This window comes from Hippichthys cyanospilos, chromosome 2 (genome assembly GCF_059441005.1).
Source record: "Hippichthys cyanospilos isolate Australia breed blue-spotted pipefish chromosome 2, RoL_Hcya_1.0, whole genome shotgun sequence".
In the NCBI taxonomy this organism is placed as follows: Eukaryota; Metazoa; Chordata; class Actinopteri; order Syngnathiformes; family Syngnathidae; genus Hippichthys; species Hippichthys cyanospilos.
The window spans coordinates 27,255,904-27,283,782 of record NC_142370.1 but is presented as its reverse complement, the minus strand read 5'-3'; the positions used below and the strand labels follow the sequence as shown (position 1 = coordinate 27,283,782).

The following is a 27,879-nucleotide window of genomic DNA, read 5'->3' as shown; positions in this document are numbered from 1 at the left end:
AACACTTTGCCATGCCGCCCCAAAAATAGTGGTTAAGTGAAAGCATGTTACACAACCAGGTAATGTCTACAAGACACGCGATTGGCTCCTGGCGCGACCATCGACCAATGAGGGCAGGGGTTATAATCTACTCCCGCCAGGGAGCTGTATCTACTTGTATCGACTCAGCCCCGGATCCAATCATGTGTCTTGTAGGATTGCCAGTGAGCTGATTGACATTTGACATAGTGGCCGTGCCTCCTCATAAAACTCACACTTGGGGAGGAGCAGAAAAACAGTGGTAGCCATGAAAGGAAGCAATGTAAATCTGTCACCAACATTTCTTTTTGAACTAATTTGGAATTTCAAGTGCAACCTCTGCTTGTTATCATTTTTGGTCAGCTACAGACTTCACTCTAAATCGACTAATACGAAGCCAGCCGCGGCTCTCTGGCTGAAACTACAGGCAAGGGATGGATAACAGTACAGGTACTGTATAAGGTTTAATAATTTAAGATTTAAGTAAATATGTGTACTGCGGTACTGTACTTTGACGTCCGAGGAGTGCCCTTGGCATGTGCATTTACAGTTAACTCAAGTTGGCATGCTGGGACTATTCAGTGTCTAGCTTTTTTTTTTTTAATGGAAAAAAAAAATTCACAATGCATTGAGGGTGTGATAGGTGAGAAGCGAATTAGAGAGGGATCACTGTACTCTCAAAAATAGTTACCAATAAACTGAGAAAATGTACTTACCAAACAATACGATTTGAGTTCTTCTTCTTAATGTTACAAGGGCCCAAAAAAATGGTCATTTGAGTTGATTGTACAATTGTGCAGCCAACAATCAAAGAAGTGTTGTTAATCAAATGTATCGACTTGAATTTCAGTTTCAGTTGGTTACTGTATTTTTTTAAATGTGTTGATTACATGAAGACGAGTACTCTGTGTTGATCATGACGTCCAGTTTTATTGGAAGCAACCTCACAACAAACTAGATCAACACATCTTTTACAGGTAATTTGGGCGTGAGTCAACAGGGTTTAAAAGGTGGGCTATTTTGCAAAGCAAACCTTGATCAGTTGATGGTGTCCACTTATGTTTTGAAGCTACTTACTGTGCATGACGGCTAATATTCCTATTTGTTCATGATTCAGAGGTAATTTTCAGCAAATTTTCATTTTTTCTTTTTTAATTGAATATCTTTGTATGAAGGCAGTGAAGCTGTTCAACTGTATTATAAATAATGTATTTAATCCTGTGCTTCTCAATTATATTTTGCCCCCCCCATTCCGCAACATGCCTACTGGGTGAGAGACATGGTTCTAGTGTCCGCCACAAGAGTTTATTAATTGAAAACGCACGCCAGGCATGGAAACAAAAATAGTCCCGAAAGGTAAAGTATCAAATCAAAGTCACAAAGTACGAACCCAAAGCGTCTCGAGGCAATGATGCTTTGAGCGTGGCGAAGCAATAACCCGACAACAAACTCTCCTGCGCCGGCCAGTTATATAGCCTTCGTGGTGGACTGTAAAGTGAGAAAAGACATCCTTTATGAACGTGGACTGTGAACTCAGCCAACACAAAACGCACAACCTAAAAGCAGAAAACACAACAAGAAAAGAGCAATACAAATCAACTTTCAACAACTGTTCATTATTTTTTACAGTGTTTATACGTGTTAGAACTTTGTCTAAAAGAGAGAGAAAAAAAAAACCAAGTGAATCAAAGTGCCGAAACAACAACAAAAAAGATAAAAATTCTTATTTTATTGCATCTACACTTCACATGACAAAAACAAAGCCTGTTCCCTGGGGTCATCCCACTATTTGAGAAGCACTTATTTAATCTAATTTAGTACTTGAGTGTTCAGTGAAGTAGATAGACCAAGGCATTCAACAATCTCAACAATCCTGTCTTTATGACTGAACAAAGGACACAAGACACATGTGATCTGTGAAAAGTCACCAATATCTGGCCTTATCTTGTGCCTCTCATCTGATATTATCATGTGTCAGAGGAAACCGATCAGAAACAGAAAATGTGACTCCTATCCATCCATCCATGCATCCACCCATGCATCCACCCATCCAACCTCCCTCCCTCCCTGGTTTATCTAGGGGTTGGATTACTGGGACATCAATAATAAGCAGGGAATCCCAGACTTGCCTCTCCCCAGTCACTTCACCCAGCTCCCCTGGAGGATCAATATGCATTGCCAGGCAAGCCACAAAGCCAATGGCTGCTATGTTGGTAGCATTATTGGTAAAGGATTGTTACTGAACGCTGTTATTGAATTTGATTAAATGAAAAAAAAAATGTAATTGGATTCTGCTGGAGCGGGTTTTGAGATGGGCTAGCTACGCTGAGGTGCTTTTCACGGCAATGGACGGATTTGACCTGCGCTGAGCAGAAGACGACAAAGCTAGATAGATGCTAATGATAATAAGAATATTCCACTTTGTTTCACTGAAGCGATCAGCAAGATATTTGTCACAAGCATGGCAACTGGTCTTATCAGCTAGTAAATTGCAGTGCTGGACTTTGAATAGTTTATAAAATTAAGATTATTCGTGTATTGTGCCATTTATTGTTAAGGCATTAGGAAGCCAGCGGATGAGGACTGAGTCAGTTGGTATCGAGCGCTACCATGACTTGTGGCTGACAGGACCTTGGGGCAACATGTATGTTAACTGTTTTTTTTTGTTTGTTTTTTTTTGTGATGAAAAAGAATAATCTTGCAGGATTAAACCTCATCGAGTGCCAAATCTGGCCCACGGGTCATATGTTTGACGCTTGGGTTATGGCCATTTAAAAAATGCGTCATTTCTAGTCTGCGACAAAAGGTCCGTCTCATCCATGTTACTACTATAGTATAAAAGTCAGCTAATGCTTGCATGCTAATGAGCTGGGCTAAACATTTTTTTGTGTCTTCTTTTTCTTCTTCTTCTTCTTCTTTTGCATCCTTAAAAGATGGCTAATGCTTGCATGCAAACAGGCTACGATCAAAATTGTGGATGAACACATATCTGAGGGAATTTTCTAAAAGTTATATTCCAAAGTTTTTCGGGAGCAAATAACCTATGTGTATGGATGTAAGGTTTGGTGTGGATTATTTTACTGGAATACTTTTGCTGGACCTTTGTTGATATAATTGGGCCTTACTTATGGCTTTTGATATCTTTGGGAACGTTTGTGGCTGGAAAGATGAGTTGCATTGCAATACTTGGCATTATTCAAATATCAATCATTTTAGTGTTCAAATGGTAAATAATATGTACTGTGGCCAGGATAATAGGGAATAGACATTTAGCCCCCGTCTTGTTCTAGTTAGCTACCGTATCGCATTTGGTGGTGTTCATGCCATAGCAGACATGCAAGCTTGTTACTGTGGAAGTAGTTAACTGAACCCAATCAGTTCACACACTTGAACAGGCAGTGCAAATGGATTCCATACTTACAGGAAGCAAGCAGTTCAGCAAACAAAGGCAAAAAAGCAGAATTTCCCTATGTGTGAAAATGCAAGTATGTTAAGAAAATATCGTACATGTGTAACACAAGCGATAACATGCAAAAATATACTGTGCAAAAACAGGTTATAAAGCAAAAACTGCAGTGTACACTCCTGATATATGAACAGAATAGTAATCAGACCAGTAATCAAATGCAAAAACATGGTCCAAAAACGGTTTATAAAATATTGTTCATATATCTGTTCATATATCAGGAGTCTACACTGCAGTTTTTGCTTTATAACCTGTTTTTGCACACTATATTTTTGCATGTTAATGTGGAAAAAAATTATTTTGAGTTGTTCATTCATTGTTTGATGTTTCATTGCTATATGAAAATGTATGCCTGCGTATAATACAGTTTTGTTCCTTATTGCAAGTAATTGTCCCATTGATCATCAATGAAGGTGATTCTTGTGCATACAAAAGGATTTGTATTCCGCTTAGCTTAATCAAACACATTTCACTCTCTTCCACGGCCATTACCGTTCCTCTTCGTTTGCATGTTATGACCCAAAGGATGTAAATTCATCAAATTAACTTTGCCAATTAGGAGTCCCTTACATGTCGCTGTTTTGGATCCGATGATGGAAAATAGAGGAGCGGACAGTTATCTCGTAGGATAAATGCCTTAAAGAGGGGATGAAAAAGCTTTCAAATCAAAATATCAACCAGTGATGGGATGTAGCAAAGTTCTGAGAGCAGCCAACACAAAAACAATTTCTCATCTTGTGATCATGTTGTTTTCTAAAACGTTTTTAAGAGTGTATTCGTTTGAGTTGTTTCTCATAAAATAGCAATCAGTCACAGAGACACAATCAAACACATTATTCTCAAATACTTGGTTAATACATTTTGCCATCTCAGATGCACTGATTTTGCTGACAACTTTGCTCAATCAGATTTCACAGTGGCTTTTTTGATTGAAGTGTTAAGTGAATCATTCTGCAATTCTCCTGCATTACAAAGTGGGAATAACGAATGCGTATTTTGATTGGCATGTGACATTTAGCTGTGAGATCAGACCAGTCAGTCCATTTCTTAATATCCTTGTTGTAACAAAACACTCATTGCTCACTGATGTCTGATAAAATATGTATGATTAAGTATACCAATTTGCATAATACAGTTCTGTTTGTCAGCGGTTATGTTAAAAATTTGTACTTTTTCAGGTTTTTTCTACCATGATTTTCACAATCAGAAGCAAAACAGAGACATCTGCACACGTTTGTTTTCCAAATGGAGCTGGACGTGGAATAGAAAGCTGAAGGAAACAGAAATGCAATTATCTTTATTCACCATATTTAAGAGAAATGCAGTTTGGACAGCTTTGGTGTAAAGCTTTGCTCAAGCTGCAATAAAATGAAGACATGGAATCATTTGGCACAACATTGTCAACAATTGTGCATCTTTAACTTGCATGCAGCATCTTCTGCTACTTGTTACATTTGGAAGAGATGGTGAGGTTAAATGGCAGCTCTCCAAGTGCAAAAGTCTTGTTTGAAAGTATGGCACTTAAAAATATTTTTTTCACGAGATGCTACAACTGTCAACAACAGACATTACAGTAGCAAGGCATTCAGGCCTCCTTTCATTCTTTCTTGCGTGTGTGTGTGTGTGTTTTAGTGACCTTGACATCATCTTTTCTTCCTTGGCCTTCAGGTATAGGGATCGTCTGTTCTGAAACCCCATGAGACACAAATGTCACTTTCTTGTCAACAAAGTCTGACATCCACGGCGGATGAATGAGGTGCTGATGTCCCGTTGGGACAAGCTTGCAGTTGCCGTTCAGCTTTTATATTTGAGATTTCTATGATTGCACATGCGTATGCATGTCATTTCGATGGACTATTGTGAAATGTGTAAACAAAACATTCTTAAGTACATTTGCAGTGCTTAAAAATCGTAATAGACCACCTGCCGATGTAATGTTTGTAGCATATACGTTTATCAATGCGAGCAATATGGTGTAGTAATTATCATGATGTATTCGATACATTTTTTTGTTGTGTGGTCTGCTACTATTTCGATAATAAAAAGGTCGTTATTGCTTAAAAATGTCATTGTGGATTACAGTTTCTGAGTATGTATTTTTATTTATTTCTACGCTACATGGACTCAAGGATGGATGCATTGATATATTTAATATAAAAACATAATCATTATTGTTCCAATACATTCTCCCAATTAACTCTTTTTTCATACCACCCCCCAAAAAATTGTGACACTATCACTTCTGTGTCACCATTTTGAAATATGAATATCATAATGCTTACTATAGTTACTGACTTTGGCCTTTGGTTATGAAACTTAAATTTCAAAATTCCTCCCTCTTGAAAATGTTATGTTTCGATAAAACACTATTTTAGAGAGTCAACATGCACTCCGTGATGATGGATAGTCTTATATTCAGATTTCATCACAGGCTGTCTAATATGCACAAGAAAATCCCCTTGAAGTAATTATGTGCATTTAGCTCATGGGCTATGATAGCATAACAAAACATCTCAAAGGCTTACAATGTGCTACATGCCTATTGCAATATGCAAAACAATGATTTTCATGAATTTGTCTCTAGGAAATTGACGAAAGAACATTTTTAATAGTGAGATCAAGCTATGCTTCTCAGACAGGCCGTGAGTCAGTCAACTCAAACTTGGGTGTAAGGCAAATTCATAAAGTGACATCTAGTTTAAATGTTCGGTGGTCCACGAAATGCATTAAGCACTGAATATACCCGCACAGAGGAATCGCTCGCATTTAAGGGGTATTTTGGCGTCTATAAATACTCTAAATGATCATATTGGCTACGGAGACTTGTAAAGTGTTCCATGCTGTCATATAAGATTATTGCTTCCCTCATTGCCTCTTTTTCTTCTGCTTGAGTGATTTCCTCCTCTTGACAATCATCTCGTGCAACTTGTCCATGCCCTCGTGTAGCCCCTCACCGATGATGGCGCAGGCGGGCTGAACGTGGTACGGCGTGGACGGGCTCAGTTCGGACAGGGCCAGCTGTCGCTCGATGTCCGCAACGTCCAGGGCCCGCGGCAGGTCCTGCTTGTTGGCGATGACCAGCAGCGGGGTTCCATGGTTTTCAGAGAAGCGGGTGATCTTGTGCAGCTCGGTCCGGGCCTCCTCCAGCCTCTCGGCGTCCACCGAGTCCACAACATACACGATGCCGTCCGTGCAGCGGCTGTACGGCTTCCACAGGGGACGCAACTTCTCTTGGCCGCCGACGTCCCAGAAGTGGCAGCTGATGCCCCTGGATGTGCCCGAGCCGCCCAGCCGGATCCTCTCCGTGTTGAAGCCGATGGTGGGCACCGTGTTGACGAACTCGTTGAACCTGAGCCGGTAGAGCACGGTGGTTTTTCCCGCAGAGTCCAAGCCAAGCATGACGATGTGCAGGGATTGGAAGGCCGCCAGGTTGGAAAAACTAGCCCCCATTCTGCAAGGGCGGCATGAATTCGGGGATGGTAGGATGCTGAGAAGGGACCCCGGGCCACGTTAGCAGCGGCTCAGGGGGGTGGCGTAGAGGCACTCAGACAGCCTCGATATAAATCTCCTCAACCTCCTTAACCTCCGCATCCCTGCATTTTCACGGCGGGGCTTCACCCCACGAGCAGTCGTGACAAACCGAGGAAATGACACATTATGTCCCCTCGTTTGTCTGCACGCCGCAATGTCGAGGTTCTGTGTTTGCTAACACACGCGCGAGCGCGTGACGCGCGGATGGAAAACAACAAGCCATGTAGCCACTAGAATGGTGGTAGCGGGATGGGTGATACCTGATATCCGCTGTTGTGAAGTTAAAAAGAAATAGCCGGGCTTGTCATAATGTTGGCTACTTGACCAAGGTTTTATTCTGAAATCTGGCGTCAACTACTTCCTCTACGCACAAAGCCGGAGAAGTCACTTTTGCATCCTTGCCATACGGGAAAGCCTGTTTTGTTTCAATACGCTAGAATGCCAAACGATTTCCTTGTCTGCTCTGGGTTATTTTTATTTCTGTTCATCGTGACATTTACGGTTTGGTTACACCCGAGTTTATCACGTTCTTTATGCCACTAGATGTCAGCAGAGTTTTGTCAAGTTGAAACGTGGCGCTCGCTGCACAAGTCACAACAGAACAAAGGTCGCTGCATGGTACACAACTTGGCCGAAAAACACATTGTAACGAACCATATTGTTTTCAAAACCGCATTTAATTACAAGCAGATAAAAATACAGCAATGGAAAAAAAAATAATTAGAATTAAACAAAGAGACATAAACCCACACAAACTTTGCACAAACCAAAACAAAAATAAAATAAGAATTTGATTTAAAAAAAATTGGCTTTGATTTTCAGAGTGATTGCCTTCTGACTTTTCTTGACATAAAATCACCCACGTATGCTATCTGGTTCCCAACAAATCTTTCTTGGGACATGTTGAACACATGGGAGCACAAAATTGCCATACTTGTTTTTTTGTTTTGTTTTGTTTTTTACCTTTGTGTATTTAACCAAGAAGTAAATAGTTAAGCTATAAAACAGTTTACTGACATATATATGCTAATGGGGGACATGGCATGCAGTACACAATGGGAAACTATTTTACGTCATTCTCTCTCTCTCTCTCTCTCTCTCTCTCTCTCTCGCTCTCTCTCTCTCTCTCTCTCTATATATATATATATATATATATATATATATTTATATATATATATATATATATATATATATATATATATATATATATATATATATATATATATATATATATATATATATATATATATATATATATATATATATATATAAATGTGTTTTTTTGTTTGTTTTTGCCATACTAATGCACATTACCCAGCAAGTCCATTATGTGTAAAATACTGTATATACGCATCAAAAAAAGTATGAATTTGACATTCAGGCAGAGAAAAATTTCTCTCCAGGTGTCACCTTTGCAAGGCTATTGCAGTGTCGATTGGTAAGGGAGAAGAGAATGACTGACTGAAACTGTATATCAGATGTCAAATGCTACAAGCCTCAATGTCAGAATTACACCTGAACCCAGATTGAATGAAGGCCATCATAGCAGTAACATTTGGGACGGATCTTTTGAATTTCTTGATGGATTGGTTTTAGTATGTTTGACAACTGTAAGTCAAGGTTTTTCTCTATACGCGATCTTTCTTTGTTTACCTCTGGCCTTACACGTTATAAAGGCTCAATACTGGACAACCAAACGTACAATACAAAGGCCCTTTGAATAGGTGGGGGCAAATGCTGGACTGCCCTTGGTCACTGGTCACTACCGCTTATCAGACGGCAAAGTCGCCATAGCCAGTGGGACAAAAGGCAGCACTTCGTAGAATGTCGAGGCAGTTCACGAGGATGAGTGCGCCAGTCAGGTGCTTCCACCTCTTGGTGATGGGATTCCTCATCTTGTCCAGACCCACATGGAGCTCCTGGATGACATCACGATAGCTGTCCCCTACGTGTGCTGCCCACGTCAACAGGAAGTCATACGCTGGTTTCCACATGGACTGATGGGATCCAGAGTAAAGTTGAACGACAATACAAATGTTATTGGAATAAAACTTAAATGTGAAACTGACACAGCTTCAGTCACTTTTTACAATTAACTTGTCACATGGACATGCAGGGGCGAAAGATGGGGCTTTCTCCAATAGCATCACTTGCAAACACTATTATGTCTTTTGATCAAGACAGAGAAAAGCCGAAATTGGCTTAGCCTTGTTCTCAGCTGCCGCAGTTCAAATGTGTAACGTGTTAATCAAAAAGATGATACTTGAGGCCAAAATTAAATTTTTGATGTGGAACCTAAATGACATCAATAGTAGCATGTTCTCACCTCATTGTCCAGCATGCCACTTTTATCGCGATGCGGTGCCTCATAAGCCTCCATCTGCTGTCTGGACACCCTGGCCAGTTTTTCTGCGAGTTCCCTCCAGCGGGAGGCCACCTCCACCGCCGTGGTCAACAGGACAAAGTCCAAAACTAATCTGGCAACAAGGCCCTGGCAATCCATTTTGAGCAAGGCCTGATGGTGAAACAGGTAGGGTTAAGGCAGTGATTCTCAGGTATTCCCCCCCCCCCCCCCCACACACACACACACACACACACAAACACAACACACACACACACACACACACACACACACACACACACATTCGCTGCCTAGACTATGAATTCGATCATTATCTATGGAAATTATTGTAAGTATAGCTAGAATTTTATCCTTTTTGACAATAGAAAACCAAAAATAAACATTTATATTAACTTTGAGTAAATGTTTACTTTTACTGGGTTTTATACAGGTTACAGCCTATTCTGAAAAAAAATATCGCTTGAGTTCATCAAAGTGCCTAAAAAAATCCATATCCAATCTAGAAACAGATTGACCGATTGAATGGTTTTATGCTAAAAATAAAATAATAAATAATAATATTGGTACAACACCCCTCCGTCACATTATAGTTTTGTGTAAGGGTTTGCATGTCCCAATCATCTTCGGAACAAGGATGTGTGGGGCTTTATGCCCATGGCAGGGTCACCCATGGCAAAGCGGGATCAGACTAAGCACTGGTCACATACCCTTTATGTTGAGTAAAATAATTGGATCTGGTTTTCCCTTGGCCGGACCGCAGGTCACCAGGTACCCCTCTGGAGCCAGGCCTGGAGGTGGGGTTCATTGGCTGGGCCTGCACTAATGGCGATCGGCCAGACGTTTTTTTTTTTTTTTTGTATTATTAATGGGATGCTTTGGTGGGAGGACTAATACTAAACTCAATATAGTAAATAAAAGAAATGTATGAAAAAAAAGATAAAATAACAAAACTTTAGTGTTTATTATAATTCTGAAAACATTAAAAACACCGGAACATTCTATTTACAGATAAATTTGAAATGTCACGCATTTTGTCATGCATCTTCTGTACGGACGTCTGCTTATGACAAAACTAAATGTTTCTATGAATGGACAAAAATAACTTTTTCTTAAAATTCTTCTCAAAAGTTTAATCAAACTCCCATTTGAAAATCACATGATGATGTAAAGCCCAGGTGTCAAACTCAAGGCCCGGGGGGCATATCCGGCCCGCCACATCATTTCACGCGGCCTGCGATTTGTTTTACTGGACTTTTAACACTCATTTTTGGTTGATCTTAGTATTTATGCATTTTTGATGGTTCACGAAAGTATTTATTTACTCACTTTTAACTCGCCCATTCTGAGATCCAAAATGTGATTTTTTTTTTCTAGATGTCTCCCACAGCGAGAATTGACTTGAAAAGCCCTCTAAGATCACATCACATTTTGATGTTCCAGACCCAACAGCCATCCCTGACACACACTCCTTCTGCCACCTGGCTGAACAGAGCGGCAGCCTTCTAACGTGCAGTCCTTCATCTGCTGAATTAAGCTACATAAAGCCTTGATTCTAAAAATAGCGAGACAAACACCTACACACGTACACAGCGGGCTTCAGCCTGCGACATGGGCAAAAAGGCCTTACACGCAATGAAGCAGCTTTGTTTTGTTCGGGCGTGTCATTTAAGCCGGAAAGGATTGAAGTAGATGATGTCACGTGAAACGCGAAACGGTTTCAAAACAAAGTGCAGGAGATCTTTAGAGGAAGAACCTAAATCCGTTATGTACACATAACTTGTTAAGGTTTTCGGTTTCCGCCCATCATCATTTTTAGATATGTTTCAGTGCATCAGTCTGTTAATGCTCTCTTGTCTGTTGTAACCCAATCCGGTGCTTTAAGAGATCTGCCGAGCCAGTGTCGGATGCCCCTCCAGGCCCCCAGCTCATATTTCAGATGCGAACACTTGTTGCAAGGAAGGAAGGAGGATTAATACTAATTTTATATTATTTGGCAGCTGGAAAGGAGTATTGTGAGCAAATGAAGACATAGCCTGCTTCATTGACTTAATTAACTATGACAAAATAAATTTTTGTTGATGAACTGATAAAAGTGATTATGACCTACTTTGATGGGGGCGCGTCCATACTCTTTGTTCTCTTTCTATGTCAGTTATCCCTTCCCACAGCTTTTCATGGGATCATCCCCATACGGCAACTGGGTTCTGGCCCAAAGCTTGTCCCAAACTATAATCCGGCTTCACTTGTGAGCAATAAGAAAGAATGAAAGGCTTGTTTATTCAGGGATTTTCTTTCAAGGACTGAAACTGTTTGATTGAGCAATATTTACGTAAGACTGATGATTGCGCAGCAAAGGAAACACATTCCAGATCCTGAGTTTAACAACTACTATGAGAGCAGGAGGATTTACAGTAAATTAAAGTCCATAGCGCAGGGATATTGAAATGTTCAAAATTGTCTGTCAAGTTGCATTTTAACAAAAATATTCAGTCAAATCTCCGGCAGGAAAAAAAATCAAGATTCAACAGGCAACTTATTTAGAAATAAAGAGCAAAATTATGCTATTGATGCACAGTGACATTTGTTAAGTGTTTAAGGTAGCGTTGTTGGCAAGACAACAAAATGCCCAATATCTTTTTAAGCAATTTGTCACTGATAGAAGTAGTAGTAGTGGGAGTAGTAGTAGCAGTAGTAGAAGAAGCAGTTGGCGTCTTGACAGGTCTAGATGCCCTGTCTGAGATGAGATAGCGCTTATTAAAAAGTCATCTTGAGACCGGGACCATTTTCGGGAATGAAAACACTAGTTCCTTTCCAACAGTGGGAGATTACAGCCAAGGACTCACTTATTGCAACAACTATCCACTTTTACTCACCATCATGAGTTCCCTCTGAAACGACTTCCTCTCCCTGTTCTCCACGTTGGTGCACTCCTCTTTGAGTTTCTCCAGTACACTTGCTACCTTCTCCGACTCGTTGTCCAACTCGATCCGACAGAAGTAATGAAGTGGCAAGTTCCCATAGCCCAGTGCATCCGCGAATGCCCTCCAGTTCCCTACATTCTCCATCAGGACTGTCCTCACAGTGGCATAGATATATGTAAGAAATTTGCAAGGTTTGAGGATTTGCTCCAGCAGGATCGCTGTTGTCAAGTCTGGCCCACACCAATGAATGGGTTTGACCTTTCCCAAAAGCAAGACATTCTTGGCGTGGACCAGCCCCATCTTCCCCTGATAGTATCCAATGTACCACTCTTTTGTGCGCAAATGCCCTCTCAGCTTTATTTTCTCCTCACTTAACAGGGCAATCACATCACCCTTTTTGTACTCAAGTAGGTAGTTGCTTTTGTGTTGCCGTATTACTGTTTTAATCAGCTTGCCAAATTTTAGGCTAGTGATACAGCGGTCCTGAAATTTCGGATGCTTAGAGGTGACAGCCAGTGGCGACAGCGTGATCTTGTCCATGTCTCTTTTCTTCAAGAACCTCCTCTGGCCCATTGTCCTTGCTTCAGATTTTGGCGGCGGTTGCGGCGTTTGGATACAGAACTGAGTGAGGATGCAGTCCAGCATGTCCTTGACTTGGACCCTGACAGTGAAGTCTGAGATGATATTGGGGTCATGTGATGACATCATATAAAGGAGCCGGCTGACCTTGCCCAGTTTCAGTTGAAATCCCTGGACCACCCCGGCACCACTGCAAACTTTTACCTGATAGTTGGATACGTTGGGATACAACCCCACCTGGAGGTCCTGCGGACACCCAAGGCTAAAATGTTGTTTCCCCCACAACTGCAGGGTGACCGGAGGGGTGGAGCTGGCCAAGTGACCAACCTCGTTCACCAGTAAGGTCTTAGGGATGCAGTCATGCCCAAACATGGCAACGACTGTCTTAAAGGAAGGGTGGATGTGCTTTGGTCCATACACACCAAGTGTTACCTTTCTCTGCATGTGATCCCACACACTCACGCTTTGACTGATGCGCAGCGACTGAACCACAACGGCCACATAGATGCACGGCTCAAGACTTTCCAGTCGCGCTTGGACCATGTCCTTGTAAATGTAACAATCAGGAATGGGCATGTAAGGGCCATCTTTGGAACTGCTCCGAACACAAAGTACCTCAGCAGAGTGGCTGCTCTCCTTCTTTACAGTGACTAATACTTGAATCTCCAAAGTGACAAAAGACTTGGTCTCCATGTTGCTGAGTTTGATCTCCACCACTGGGCTGACAGTGGAGCAACGGTCATTATTGAGTTCCAAGGGAAGATCCAGTAAGGCTCTCATGGAGATCTGTTGGTGGTCGCCCGGGCAAACGTGACCTTCAGGAATGTGCATGGTGATGTGGGTGTCAGGGAGTTGAATTACACCTCCACTGCTATCCAACACGCACATGATGCTCGTCTCAATCGGTTGGGTCTGACCCCACCCAGGACTCTGGCCCAATGATTCCAGGTCATGGCATGACCTGGCCAACCTTCGGTGGTTGAGCCACGCTGTTCTGAAGTCCTCACGGCTCTGAAACTGCTCTGGCGAAGGTGCCTTCAGTCCCGCGAAGAAATAAGAGGAGGAAATGTTTGGATTTGATTGTGCTTGTAGAACTGGGAGTTGGGAAAGACTCTGGGAACGCTTACTCCTCAGAAGAGGATTTTCCCTGTGGAGATGTTGCACTACTTGGTTGGGACAACTGATGAGGCCGCTAAACTTGATATTATTGGTGTCACTTGGATATGCAAGTGTGTCAAAAATAATCAAATCAGCAGAGTTTGCTACACTTGTTTCTTTGCAGTTCTTATCTAAGGGGTGGATGAAGGAGTTGTCACAGAATGCAGAGTTGATGTGAGTGGGAGATGATTTAAAACCCACCCCTGTCCACTCTCCCAACCCTTCAAAATCTTTCAGCTCCCCCTCTTCCTCTCCGAGACTGTCAATCATTCCGCTGTCACTGAGAGAACAATTCCTCAAGTTGAGCGGTTTGACACAAGCAGCAGGGATGTATCCCATCTCTCTTGTGTTGTGTGCGTACCACCACTCGCCACCCGACGTGTCCAGAACAAACAATCGATCGCCTTTGGAGAAATTCAGTGCGGTCAAACTTCTGGGCAAATAATCCTTGATGGCTACCACTTCCTGTGCGCCTTTATATGAGGCAGACATGTCCAGTTTCAAGGCACTGGGAGAAGGCACTAGAAGCAAAAGAGATTGACAATAGATTAAGGAACTACTGAACATTTCTGTAGCATATGGTCAAAAATCAACGAGTGGTTGAGCCAGAGCTCTAGTTTATCTTAGTTGGGCTCTTTTGTATCCGTTATCTTTGTTCCACCTGAAACTAGGAATCAGGCTGAATATTTTGAGGAGGGTAAGCATTTTTAAAGTCCTTGAGATGGTGTCTGGTGTGTAGGAGTTTCTTCTAACCACCATCAAAAATTTCTGTTAGCTACAGCAGCACTTGTGAGATAACAATCATGACCTCTGAAATCGCAAATGGAAATGTTGTTCTTTATATATTGACCTAAATGTTACAGATACTCTAAAGTCATGCGGTCTTCCCGCGGGGAAGAAAAGACCTCCAACATACCTTTTGCACTTCCTGCAGGTTTAATAACCTTGGCATGAAAAGGGAAACAAATTTCCTTTTCCACAATCGAAGCACCTCTATGAAAAACAACTTTAATAACAGAAGTGCATAACTGAATGCATAATAGCTTCTATTTTTAAGCTTAGCTCATGAAGCATTTCAATAGAGCAGAAATGCAGTTCAAGCAGTGATGCTACAAATTCTTTGTTTATTGGGCCACAATATGTTTCATATACCCAAACACAACCTTGGTGGGAAACAATAAGAGGGCAATTCAATGACTGTTGACATAGATCATACCCAAAGAGAATGTATCATCGTGACCTCTGACTTGTGTGAGGCTGGCAGGTCCCCCCTCACTTAGATCCACAAGCATCCCCTCAGATTTGCAGCGAGGGAGGAGGTGATTGCTGCTTGTCATGCTGACTATTCGATGGGCAGCCATGGGCAAGCTTTGCTCTGCCAATCGTTCAATGCTTTTCATCTGTAAACGAACAAAAGTGTTTGAACTTCATTCAATACTGAAGACATACTGAAGACATTTTTATATCTTTACCTGGACACTCTTTTGAGCTCGAGTACGCTATGTTTATTTTTTAATCCTATTCACAAGAAAGAATACATTTCTTCCCCTTAACAAAAGGTGAAGATTTATGCAACCTACACAGCAGTGTTCTGCTGTTCTTTACTTTCCACTCATTCTTTTTTTTTCTTGTGTGGGGGAGTGTTCAGGAGTGTGTATGAGCAAAAATTCGGTAGTGCATATAAAACGTTATAAACACAGTAGTGTGGATGAGAGAATTCAAGCAGTTTTTGGTTGATCCAGATTTATGAACATACAATAAAAATGTGGCAAACTCACAAGCACACGCACAGGCAATGCACACACACACACACCGCACAAACTTACACACGCTTGCACACGCACGTCTCATGTATGTGTGACAGTTTGGAAACATCCTGATTTTTCATGATTAAAAAAAAAAAAAGAAATGTTGATGGAATTGGTTGGTAAACATTCTTATATTAAATTTGATTTTTTTTTTAGACGATTCAAAATAGGTACCATTATCCCAGATATTGGTTTGCACATCAAGGTATTTTTCCAGTCAGATGACATAAATGAAACTTTATAATCTGAGTCACTTTCAGTTTGCAGTTGGACATCTTCTAGTTAATAACATTAATTTCTTGACCTCGTTATGTGTTTGGCATCAGTTGAATTTGATGGAATTTCCAAACTTTTGATTGGTGCTGTACACATAGCGCATATGAGAAAAAGCTGAAGAATGTGAGTCCAAGATAACGCGAAGGTGAAAATGGGTCACACCAGGCAATAGAAAGGACAAAATCTGTTGAGCTGTTCATGTGCGTGTGTGCGTGCAGGTGTGTGTGTGTGTGTGTGTGTGTGTGTGTGTGAGAGAGAGACCTTAAGGATTTTCAGATTATCAGGTGACTTTACTGGAAGGGCTAAAACACGCACATTAATTTACATTGCATGAATAGGGGGATTATTTAGTCAAGAAATTTCGAATAAATTGATGCAAGGCTGACCAGGGTAGAAAATTGGTAATAATCATGACGCTTCACATCCAATTGCTTTGTGTCTAATTGTTCGTTTCTGTGGTTGTATGGTAATTGTAATCTTGCAATAGTGACATTTGATTAACTTTTATCATTCATAGTCATGTCAAATTAATTATATTTTAGGTGTTCTGTGTGGACATCAAACAATGTCCATAATATATGACTGTGACAATTTTTTTTCAAAGTGTTGGGAAAATAATAACAAAATAAATAATGATATAAATGACAAATGCAATAATTATGAACCTGTGAATTGACACCTTGCTGCTTGAAAGCTGGTCTCCGGTCACTAAACTACAGTTTAATTCACGGTAATTGGAATTGCTTACCTCACTTTCTTCTTGTTCTTGTTTCTACGGTGCCTCATTTTAAGACTATGATGACAAGGTTACAAGATCAGATAAGTTCCTTTTCCAGGTCCTGAAGTTTGCGTCCACCGTAGTCTTCTACACTGAAGGAGGCTACTGCTGTCAGTGTGAGATGTGGGAGTGATGACGTCAGAGCAAGGGCGGAGCTACGGACATGCACACTCATGTTGCAGGCTTGCAGCAAAGACTCGGATCAGAATCAACACCACAATTCATTTTTATACTGATATATGTATTTACTGATTTAGTTATTTATTATTTTTAGGCAAGGCAACTTTTTATATTCCGCAAATCACAGCAGATTACTAAATACAAATATAATAATGCCTTACAGACATTTTCAAACTTTTAAAATCTTTTCTTTTGATTGACCAGACTGCAAGAAAACTAACAATCTGGTATGCTCATGTAAATATGAAAGGAGATAAAATGTCTTATCTGCCAGTATTTTACTATCCATTTCTTTAGCTGCAAAATGAAAATATTGCCACAGAGGTGATTTAAATGTAAGTACAGCATCCTGTATTTTTCCTGTAGAGCTGCAGCTGAGAATTTTAATACTAGGGCTAAAATTGAAAAAAAGAATATAGTTGGCTATGTGAAAAGGAAATATAAACACATAAGACTGAATGACATGCCTCTATTTAATTGGGAATGATCAACATTTTATAAACAACATTTTAATGTTATATTTTTTAACAAACAAAAACTCCAACATTAATAAGCATTACTCAAAAATAAACATTAACACGACTTAGTTAAAACTTAGAGCAGTTTAATAGACTTCCTAATGGACTTCTGGGATATGTTTATAATAGTAAATTTTCGTAGAGCACATCATGAGTACTCAGTCTATACTTATTTTACTTGGCTTTGTTTTTGTTTTTTTACCACACCAGTATCTGTGATTCTTATGTTCGAAGACCTTTTGCCAATTCTGCCGATATCCTTGAGGCGCGAAGCTACAAACAATAGCATCGCTTCTTTCACAGCTGAATTACCATTCAAATGCAGGCTTCACACGCACACGCACGCGCACACACACACACAAACACATGCACATTTCACCACACCATTTCACAGGTAGGATTTCCAAGTCGAACCTGCTTGAAAGAAACAAGTTCATTGGGAGTCCATTCTCATTATCATAAGATCTCAGTGTCTGTGTTTGGTTCAGTGCTGCTCTGACAAAGACCTGAAGTGAGCATTTTCAAAAATTAAATAAAATTGTTAAAAAAATAATCATTCAAATGAATTATACTTCTTAAAAGTACACATCACACTGGTTTCAGACAATGTATTCTTCAAAAATCACTTTTCAGGATACAAAAATCACCATATGTATTTATTATTAACATTGCAATGTCAATGAGAGCAATCCATTTAACACTTCATATTGATCAATGAGTTGTGTAGCCGAAGCGTTGAGGGGTTACGGTTCCGGAGTCTCAACAATACATCTCTGCTATTTGCAGATGATGTAGTGCTGTTGGCTTCTTCAGGCCGTGACCTCCAACTCTCACTGGAGCGGTTCACAGCCAATTGTGAAGATCTGAGGCCCTGATACTCAGTCGAAAATGGGTGGTATTGCCTCTCCTTGTCGCGGATGAAGTCCTGCTCCGAAATGAAGGAGTTCAAGTATATTGGGGTCTTGTTCAAAGGTGACCATAGGATGGAGTAGGAGACCGCCAGGTGGATCGGTACAGCGTCCGCTGTGATGTGGGCCTGTCACGGTAAAGAAAGAGCTGAGCAGAAAAGCGAAGCTCTCTTTTTAATGGCCGATCTACGTTCCTCCCCTCACCCCTAAGCTGTGAGTCGTGACAAAAAGAACAAAATTCCGGCCGAAATGAGTCTCCTCCGCAGGGTGTACAGGCTCTCCCTTAGAGATAGGATGAGAAGCTTGGTCATCCGGGAAGGGCTCAGTGTTGAGCCACTTCACTTTTGCGTTGAGAGGAGCCAGTTGAGGTGTTTAGGAGATTTGGTTAGGATGCACCCTGAACGCTTCCCTGGTGAGGTATTCTGGGCATGTCTTACCAGGAGGAGGCCGCGGGGACAACCCAGGACACAATGGAGGGACTATACCTCTCAGTTGGCCTGTTAACACCTGGTGATCCGTCCCCCGGTTTTGGACACTCCTGGTCGAGGTTCTGAAAGTCTGAAATTTACCAAATTGTGACATAGAGAGGAATAACCCAAGGTCGTATATGTAAATTGCAAAGAATTAGAGGTTGCATTATTATGATTTCATGCGTTGTTACAGTGTGCACTTTAGCCTTTAGCTTGCAGTATACAGTACTATTTAATACAATACATGTATCGACAAAGAAGACACACATGCTCAGTGAGATTCAGCAATTAATCATTTTTTACAAACCCAAAAGGAGGACTATATTCTCCATTATGTTATCTGTCAACATGTGGTGCTTCACTTGTTGTGATGGGTCTAAAATAGAGTTGTATTGTTTTCTTTAGATGTTCTTCTTTAGCAGGATTAACAAGTGCCAAAAAACACTTTTGAAACAGGGTGAGGTGCAGAAGAAATTCAAGAGCAAACTGCTCTTCTTGGTCCTTTCATTTCCTGTTCGTCCAAATAGTTCAACCTGCAAGGAGGAATTAAATGTGGGCCATCAGGTGGGAGTGTGTGGAGGTGAGACGTGCTGATCCAAGAGATTCTAATCCGATCGGGAGTAGGGGCGTGAGAGTGGAGTCTGCAAAGGATTATGGGATTAGGGAGGGAATATGCCACAGGAGACAGTCACATCTTCAAATCGCCACAGTGACAAAATAAATCAGCAAAAAATTTCATTGATACAACAGAACACATTGGCATTATTCCATTTGGACATTTGTGGGCTTTTCAGGAGATATAATCTTTCTGCCCTGTGACTGCCCTGTTTGGGATGTGCTACGCAGTGAGCAATAAAATGAGAAAGACCCCAGAGTAGACAGAAATAATAGATCATTTTAAGAAAACACAAGAGCAAGAACAATCATGAAACTCTAAGCACGTGCAAAGTATCAACAAAATCCCAAACAAATAACATTAATTCAAAGTATCAACATTTGGCTAAACAAAAAAGGTAAATGGGAATCAGGTATCTAAAAAAGCATAAATATAAATGAAGGGGGAACGAACTGTGAAAATACGCCGCCGGATGAGTAACAAAGAAACTAGCATAAGACGTTCAAACATAACACACTCACTAGAAAGACAAGGAGCAAAGAAGGCACAAGAACATGGAGGAAGAATACAGTTTCCTTGTTTTTTGTGGTTCATGGAACTGAAAACCCCCCGCAAAATGTGAAAGTTTTTTGTGGGAAGATCACACGCGATTGAAGGGGAGCGGTGAGGACGAAAGCTTCGAGAAGCTGTTAGCTTTTGTAATAAATTGCAATTTCAAGTGTAAACTCTGCTTTTATCAGGTTTATTCAGCTACAGGCTTCACTCTAGTTCGACATCTGAGGGCGGTTACTCAGAGGGCAACTGCGGCCCTCCGTGTTCCCCCACTACAGCCAAGAGCTGTAAATGAGAAGTGACACTAGTACATAGTAGAGTTACTGTAGAAGTTGGAATAATTTAAGATTTGAGTAAATATGTGTACTGCAGTAGGTCGACATGTATGTCTGTATGGCATACAGGGAACCTGTACCTTGCATCCCTCCGAAATATAGCGTTTTGTTTTTTTTTTTATGGAAAAAGCACACAAAAGATGAAGTGTAAAGTAGAAAGGGGACACTATACGGAATTACAGCAGGGGAATTACAGCAGCAAAAGCGTTAGAATCATCCGACAACATTCTTTGCCCTGAGCTGCACTTAAATAGTCCACTGATAAAAATTGTGGATAGGTGTGTGTAATTCAAAAGTTTAATTTTAATTCCTTGGAAGGAGAATATATATGAAAAGGAGACAATGAGCTCATGGAAAGAGGAGAGCTACTGTACAGTACTTTTAACCATCTGAAGTGGGCTCTGTGTGACGTTTACATGATGATGTCTCTTAAAGAGCAGCTCTTGTGGGAGGGGCCCCAAGTCCAGACCCACCACACCCGTTTTTATTCATGCACGGGTTTTTCAGACACACTTCTATTTGCTGCTGTCTGACGCTCTAAGCTGGTGAGTTTTGGTCACGTTGTGCATTGTTTTTTTTTGACACGGTGCTTTTGTCAAAGCTAAAACTCCCGCACGCATGCATGATACAAATGCGAGGAAACTATTAACTACTGCCATTTAATGTAGCGCGTGTAAGGAAGAATAAATAAAAAACGAAATAAATTCATATCATGTTCATCATTCAGACTTAGGGGAGTCATTTTGGTCGAGGTGCTTCTGACCTCAAAGCACCACATACTCAGTAGTTAGTAAGTGAAATTAGTATTTAAATTTTTTAAATGTGATGAGCAAAATGTGGATTTGTGTTTTGAGGTTTCTTTTCTGTCCAGATTGCTGCGGAGATGCTAGATGCCACAACTCCTCACCCCTTAGACATGACCCTGCATTCGGAGTCTGGGACTAAAACTGTCGCCGGTATGTGATGAAAGTTTCTGAAAGTGGCAAACAAGTCAGCCAGAGATGATCTGGTTGTCAAAGTACAACACGCTCTTAGTTAAATATTGTAAAAGTCAACAAAGACTAGAAGCAGATTGCCTGCGCTGTTATACCACAAATGTTAGCTTTCGTAAGCAGTAGCTGAATACCTTCAACACCTTCACAAGGTTCTCATTACCTGCTGTACTTGTGCCCCTTCCTCTCATCGCAGCATTTATACTTTGTATTGAAATTCAGCATGAGGTCACATACAGTAAAACAAGAAGCTTTCCCTGACGGCATCACTAATGAACAAACAACTGTAGTTGATAGTTGTCGAACGCAAAGCCATGACGAAAGTAGAAAATGATGGATTATTATAGCCTTCTTTTTTAATGGAATAGAAGATGTTACATGAGAGCTTGACATAATTTACATTTGAACTGCACATTTATTTCTAATAGACAGGGTGAAAAATTAGACATTCATCAACATTATCACTGCGGCAATAGCTAATTAATCGACATTTGTATTCTGAGGTTAATGGCAGTGAAGACACTAAAAAGGAATATGTGCTGTAAAGTTGACATTAGCAAGCAGAACTAGCCATTTTGTTTAGGCAAATTACTCAGACAACCTGCCAAACATTTTCGACATAATCTTGAGAAATTACCTCTAAAAGTGGCCACAATCGCTTTTCTTTATTGCATAAAACAAACAAACAAAACTGTACAGTCATACTCTGTTGAAATCATATATATAATGTAAAAATTATGTCAATGTTGCCAAGGCTGAGTAAGGAGGAGGGAGTGTCTTATCAGTCTTACATCAGAGTAAAGCTACTCCCTTGCTCACGTCTGTTGCAGTGGCGATAGGAGCAGTTAGTAGGCTATGGGCTCAACCTACCTGAGTGGTTGTTGCATGTTTCCGCATGCTTATATGAGTTTTTTTCTGAGAATCTTCCAGATTTTGTTCTTTTTTTTAACCTTAGTTGCCCAACTGTCACTGCAAAAATTAGTGACATATAGACGATATTTGTGATGTGTTTTGATGAAACTTGCTGTAAATCGGGGGTATTATCCATCCATTCATTATTTGTAGCTGCTTATCCTCACTAGTGTTGCTGGCTTGCTGGTGCCTATCCCAGCTGACTTCGGGCAGTTTGAGGGGGACATCCTGGACCAGATGCCAGCCAATCGCAGGGCACATAGTGATGAACAATCACTCACACACCTAGTCACACCTAAGGACAAATTAGAGCAGAGGTGTCAAATGTACGGCCCACGGGCCGGATCAAGCCCTAAATGAGGTTTTAATCCGGTTATTTTGTGAAGCATGTTAGGATGACCTGCTGGAATGTAGTTATATCACGCTTTAGCATTTGCACCAAATGTGTAAAACTGAAAACTCACCATGGCCCACACTTTAATCAGGGTCTTGAAGCGGATTAGGAATCATTCACCTTTCTTCGAATTGAACGTGTGTGTGTTTCTTTTACAGACCACAAAGTGGATGATGTTACCTTTGGAGCCTTGATTGGAGGTAAGAGCTAAACCCTTAGGGAGAAAATTTTATAGATACTACAACTGCGCTGTCACACATATCCGCACAAAGTGGGCTTGTTTGTCAATTCAACAGACGACATGTGCGGCAAAGATGTGTCTGCATGCGCACGGTGAGAATTTGCCAGAAAGTCGATCTAAATTTACACCTGCTTCGACCACATCTATGGGATGCTCATTTCACAGCGCATATGTGCTTCCGTCATTTAGTTTACTCGTCCAAGGGTCGGCAACTCTTGACACTCAAAGAGCCATTTTGACCGTCTCCCAAAATAAACAAAATACAATGGGAGCAGCAAAACCTTTCTGAAATCTATAACATAAACATAACACTACTTATGAAAAATGATAAAATGTCTATTTAAGTAACTGCACTATTTATGAATGAAAGCCAGTCTTAATGCCTACACTTGCAACCATAAAAGCATAAACCAAAAATGTCATGGGTTTTATTATTGTTCCACTGAATGAGGATTATCCAGTCCAAATGAAATAAGGACTATTTCACTTTTAGTATAAGAAATATACTGTATGTGCAAAACAATAGCACATTATAATACTTCCAATACCAGTAAAAAAAAAAGAATCACTTCAAATTCATGTGCTCTCCTAAAGTTTTAAGTAACCAGAAATTCAAGTTGTTAACATTAAATGGACTTGTGAATCGACACTCGTTATCTTCATTGGGTCGATCCCAGCTTCCATTCCTTCAGGCAGTGGGCGGGGAACAAACAGAACTGGTTGAAAGTCAATCGCAAGGCAACATTCACTGCTTCATTACTTTAAATGAAGTACTCATATTATCCGAAGTCACAGAGAGCCGCGGCAAAAGAATATTTTTTGGTCATTTGTATGTATGGATCCCCATTAGTTGATACAGAGGTAGTAACTAGTCTTCCTGGGGTCCATTACTTAAAAATACAAAATCCATATATGAGATTAAATGATAAAATGATGAATCAAAAAAATCAAAAAAAGACACTGTTGATTAGCAATAAAGAGACATATACATATAAATAAAATTCAACAATGTATGCTACATACATTAAAAAATGCTCAAAGTACCTGTTTTACTGAAGTCTGAGTCATAAAAAAAGCACGTCCTTTAACAACTGACAAAGCCCTGTTCATTTTGGTCACAATCTTATTTATATAACTGGACCAATTCGGTTGTCCGTTTATAGTTATTCCAAATAGACATAAGTCATGCACTCGCTCTAAAGGAAGGAAGTTTAAGGGGAACAACAAAGGCTTAGCCTTCTTTAACGATACAGTATATTAGAGCCAAGAATTCAATATTTGGTTTTGTTAATGTTTAAAACGAATTGGTTATCATCTACTCAGTTTGATAGTTGATTTCATTCTGCAGTGTCTTCTTTATGTCACTGAGACTTTCAGCTGAATTATATGATGTTGAGTCATCAGCGTACAATGTCATAGAAGCACTGCTTAAGACTACAGGGAGCTCGTTTGTAAAAATAGAGAAAAGCAAAGGACCGAGTCAACTGCCTTGGGGGACACCACACTCTAAGCCTTCACTTGTGGAAAAGATGCCATTAAAATATATAAATTAATCATTTTTCTTAGGTAGCTCTCCATCCATTTTCCATCCACTCAGATTATAAATGTGGGAGAGCTAAATGTGGTTGAACTAAATGTAAAAGTGCAGTTTTTGTCTCGCATTATGATTTTTTTGATCAAGTTGAATCAATGAATGTCATTGACAGATTTGTTTTGTCGTGCCTTATTTTTGTTATATTTTTCCTGATAACTCTTATCTTATTGATGAAAAGGTTATTTCAGTTATTAGCAATATCAACGGGACTGGTAATAAAAGACCCATCAATTTCTATCATATATGGGTCATTTTTATTGGCTCTACCAAGAATATTATTAATTGTACGCCAAAGCCTTTTGCCATCACTTATTTCCTTGGGTTCATTTGATTCTTGTTATAAGCTTTTTTCTTTTGTTTGTTCATTTTAGTTTCTTAATTTTCTTAATTTTCAATACTTTTCTCATATGAATCATCTGCCTTATACTGCATGGTGTGTTTTTTTTGTTTTTTGTTCTTGCAGGTGTGATAAGCGCAACACTCTTACTCATCTGTGTGATTGTGGCATTTGTGCTGTGGCGTTGGTGCAGAAATAAGGGCTCTTACGTCACCCATGAGATGGACAACCAGGATGATGATGATGAAGCTGATGATGACTCAATTTGTTCTGACACGGTGCTCCAAAACAAAACACCTCTTGAGATTAGTCTGGATGATTAGAGCTGGAATGTGTGGACATTTTACATGAATATTGTAAAACAAGTGTAGTACATGTTTACACCTTTCTCAAAGCAGATTTGAGGGGAAGAAAAAACCTCTCTAAAAGTTGTCAAACTGAAACTCTTAAAACATTGGAGGATTTGTCATTTAAAAAAATGTTAGCGGGTGTCTACAAATGTTGTGCTCACACAGACTGGTATTTGGGACTGTTCATAATTCCATCTACGTTAAGGCCTACGTTCCAGATGAAGAAAACCAACCACAAAGCATGATGCTGCCACCACCATGCTGTTGTGCTCGCACCAAACGTAACTTTTGTAATGATTCACGTCCCTTCAGTGTTTTTCTTCGTAAGAAACATTTTTTATTCGTCCTACCCAACTCCAAAATCCAGAAATATTAAGAAGATGGGAGAAGGTTGTCACATCTGCTAGACAGCCCATACTTGCTATAAATTGTTGCAGCTTCTTTAGTGATACTATCAGCGTCTCAGCTGCCTCCTGGACAAATTAACTTCACGTTTATTCATAAAAAAAAATTCAGGTCTGTTTAGTTCATTGGAATGGCTCTGTTGTGGCTTTTTTTTTCCACATGAAGATGACTGTATTCAAAAATATTGTTATAGGATTCCCCTTTGAATGATGACGTGTCTAATTCTATGGAAGGTGTCTGCAGACAACAATTTATACCCTATGATGGTCCTACAAAAATATCAGGAAGAGCATACTTCAACATCTGAACTTTAAATTGGGTTAATTGGAGGCTCTTAAATATTGGCAGGTGTGTACCTACTCTCATTTAATACGAGTTCCCTTTTCATAAAAGGGTGTGCACACTTATGTAATTACAGTCTCTCAGTTTATTATACAGTATATATATATATATATATATATATATATATATATATATATATATATATATATATATATATATATATATATATATATATATATATATATATATATATATATATATTTTTTTTTTTTTTTTTTTTTTTTACATTTTCTCTCTCTTATTTTTCTATTAAATTGTACAGATATTGGTCGACTTAATGGTTTGGAAAACGTTTTGAATGTTTTACAAACTTTGCAAACTTTTTATATCCAATTGAAAGATACTCTATAAGTCTAGTGAATACACTCATATATACATATAGCTATTATATAATCAATATGTGAGAATGAATAATTGCCATTACTCCAAACTTGGAGAGATATTTTGGTTTTGTCATTTTGAGCTGTTCATGTTTTTTTTACGTGTAGAATGAAAATGGGAACAGCACCATCCTGTGGTCGTTCTATTTTATTTTATTTTATTTTTTCCTGAAAACAAATGTTGAGGAATTGTGCAATTTCACGATCCAGTACTTTTCTTTGGGTAGATGGAATTGACATTTGACCTTGTTAATGTTTTGTGGGTTAACAGACATGTGCAATGAATGTAAAAATGTGTGTGTGACATAACTGTGAGGCTTAGGTTACCTTCCAGCAGTCTTTTTCAAATAGAGGGGGGTCACCTGGGGGGCGCGAAGTGATGCCTGTGTGGGGGGAGGTCATGTAAAGTGTAATTGCAATAAAGTAAGGATCACCATCATTTTGTATTTTATTTTTTTAATTACAGGCATTTTGATATTTTTTTGTTATTTTTTTTCGGCTTTTCTTCCCTGGACTGGCTTTGCAAAAAAATATAATAATTAAGAAGCAATTCTTTATAGCAACCCGCACATGGGTGTAACACTTTTCTATTGCAGGAGTTCTAAGATGCCCTGTTCAATGTGGTCATCCAATACAAAAGCCCTTTCAACCATCATCTACTTTCTCTCTCACTGAACTGGCAGCATCTAATTCCCCCTAATAAACATTGTTAATGTCCGTATTATTAGGTCCATAAAAGTACTTCCAAACATTCAGTGAGCCAATGCACATCTCACAACAAACCACCTAAAAAACATCACGCGAAGTGTTAAACAGGTATCTGAATTGATGAGTAACCAAACTATTTATCCATCCATCCAGTCAGCCAGCTGCATAACCTCACTAGGGCCCCAACTACTGGTGCCTATCCCAGCTGACTTGGGGCAGTAGGCGGGGGAAACCTTGAACCAGCCAATTGCAGGGCATGTTACATACTATTTCACTTGGGTAATATTTTGTTGTCTTGTGATGCAAAATTTAGCAGTTTAGCAATCACGTATTTGTACTCGAGTGGCAACTTAAATAGTCGTATGAAAATCCTGTTAAAACAAGTAAATGGTAAATGGAGTGGACGATCATTTTCCTATTTTTATAGTAGCAATTAAGTGATCTTAATTTACACTGCCAAATTAATTCATTCAAGCTGTTCATTAAATTACAGTCAAAGGCAGGTACAGAATTATTTCTATACGTTTTTAAAAATCCGAATTCCTAATAGCTGCAGTCTTAGACAATAAAAACATGCATGCTCCCATTGCATTCAAATCACTTGTGTCGTGAGCAAAATTAAACAAATAAAAAACCTGTTGCAGCTGAAAATTTTGGACAGTAGATATTTAATGTACTTGTTGTTTTCTCAATAAAAATGGTTAATTTTCTTGCAGTTTGCTCAATAAAACGACACGATTGTGAGCAA

The 27,879-nt window shown here is 39.7% G+C and overlaps 3 protein-coding genes across 5 annotated transcripts; 1 reads left to right on the top strand and 2 right to left on the bottom strand.

Moving 5' to 3' along the window:
* Positions 1-4,755: 4,755 nt before the first annotated feature.
* arl4ca (ARF like GTPase 4Ca) lies at positions 4,756-8,176 on the bottom strand. The gene has a single exon (XM_088407975.1). It carries the CDS (start codon positions 6,932-6,934, stop codon positions 6,350-6,352), a length of 585 nt encoding a protein of 194 aa, XP_088264101.1. The 5' UTR covers positions 6,935-8,176; the 3' UTR covers positions 4,756-6,349.
* Positions 8,177-8,251: 75 nt separating this feature from the next.
* On the bottom strand, positions 8,252-17,001 carry sh3bp4a (SH3-domain binding protein 4a). 2 transcript variants are annotated; one of them, XR_015864878.1, is made up of 6 exons: positions 16,868-17,001; positions 15,252-15,435; positions 12,251-14,556; positions 9,342-9,530; positions 8,729-9,012; positions 8,252-8,675 (listed from the first exon to the last, which is right to left on the bottom strand). XR_015864878.1 is itself a non-coding variant. In XM_088408550.1 (5 exons), the coding sequence occupies exons 2-5, from the start codon at positions 15,433-15,435 to the stop codon at positions 8,788-8,790; spliced, it is 2,904 nt and encodes a 967-aa protein (XP_088264676.1). In that variant the 5' UTR covers positions 16,868-17,001; the 3' UTR covers positions 8,252-8,787. The 2 variants fall into 2 exon arrangements, 1 of the variants encoding a protein (XP_088264676.1); XM_088408550.1 differs by having other exon boundaries at positions 8,252-9,012.
* A 3,960-nt stretch (positions 17,002-20,961) lies between these two features.
* LOC148428084 (uncharacterized) lies at positions 20,962-26,131 on the top strand. Of its 2 annotated transcripts, XM_088408093.1 has the most exons (5): positions 21,000-21,021; positions 21,204-21,266; positions 21,348-21,432; positions 22,933-22,974; positions 25,073-26,131. In XM_088408093.1, exons 3-5 carry the CDS (start codon positions 21,360-21,362, stop codon positions 25,267-25,269), a joined length of 312 nt encoding a protein of 103 aa, XP_088264219.1. In that variant the 5' UTR covers positions 21,000-21,021; positions 21,204-21,266; positions 21,348-21,359; the 3' UTR covers positions 25,270-26,131. The 2 variants fall into 2 exon arrangements, with proteins under 2 accessions (XP_088264218.1, XP_088264219.1); XM_088408092.1 differs by lacking the exon at positions 21,204-21,266 and having other exon boundaries at positions 20,962-21,021.
* The last annotated feature ends 1,748 nt before the right edge of the window (positions 26,132-27,879 follow it).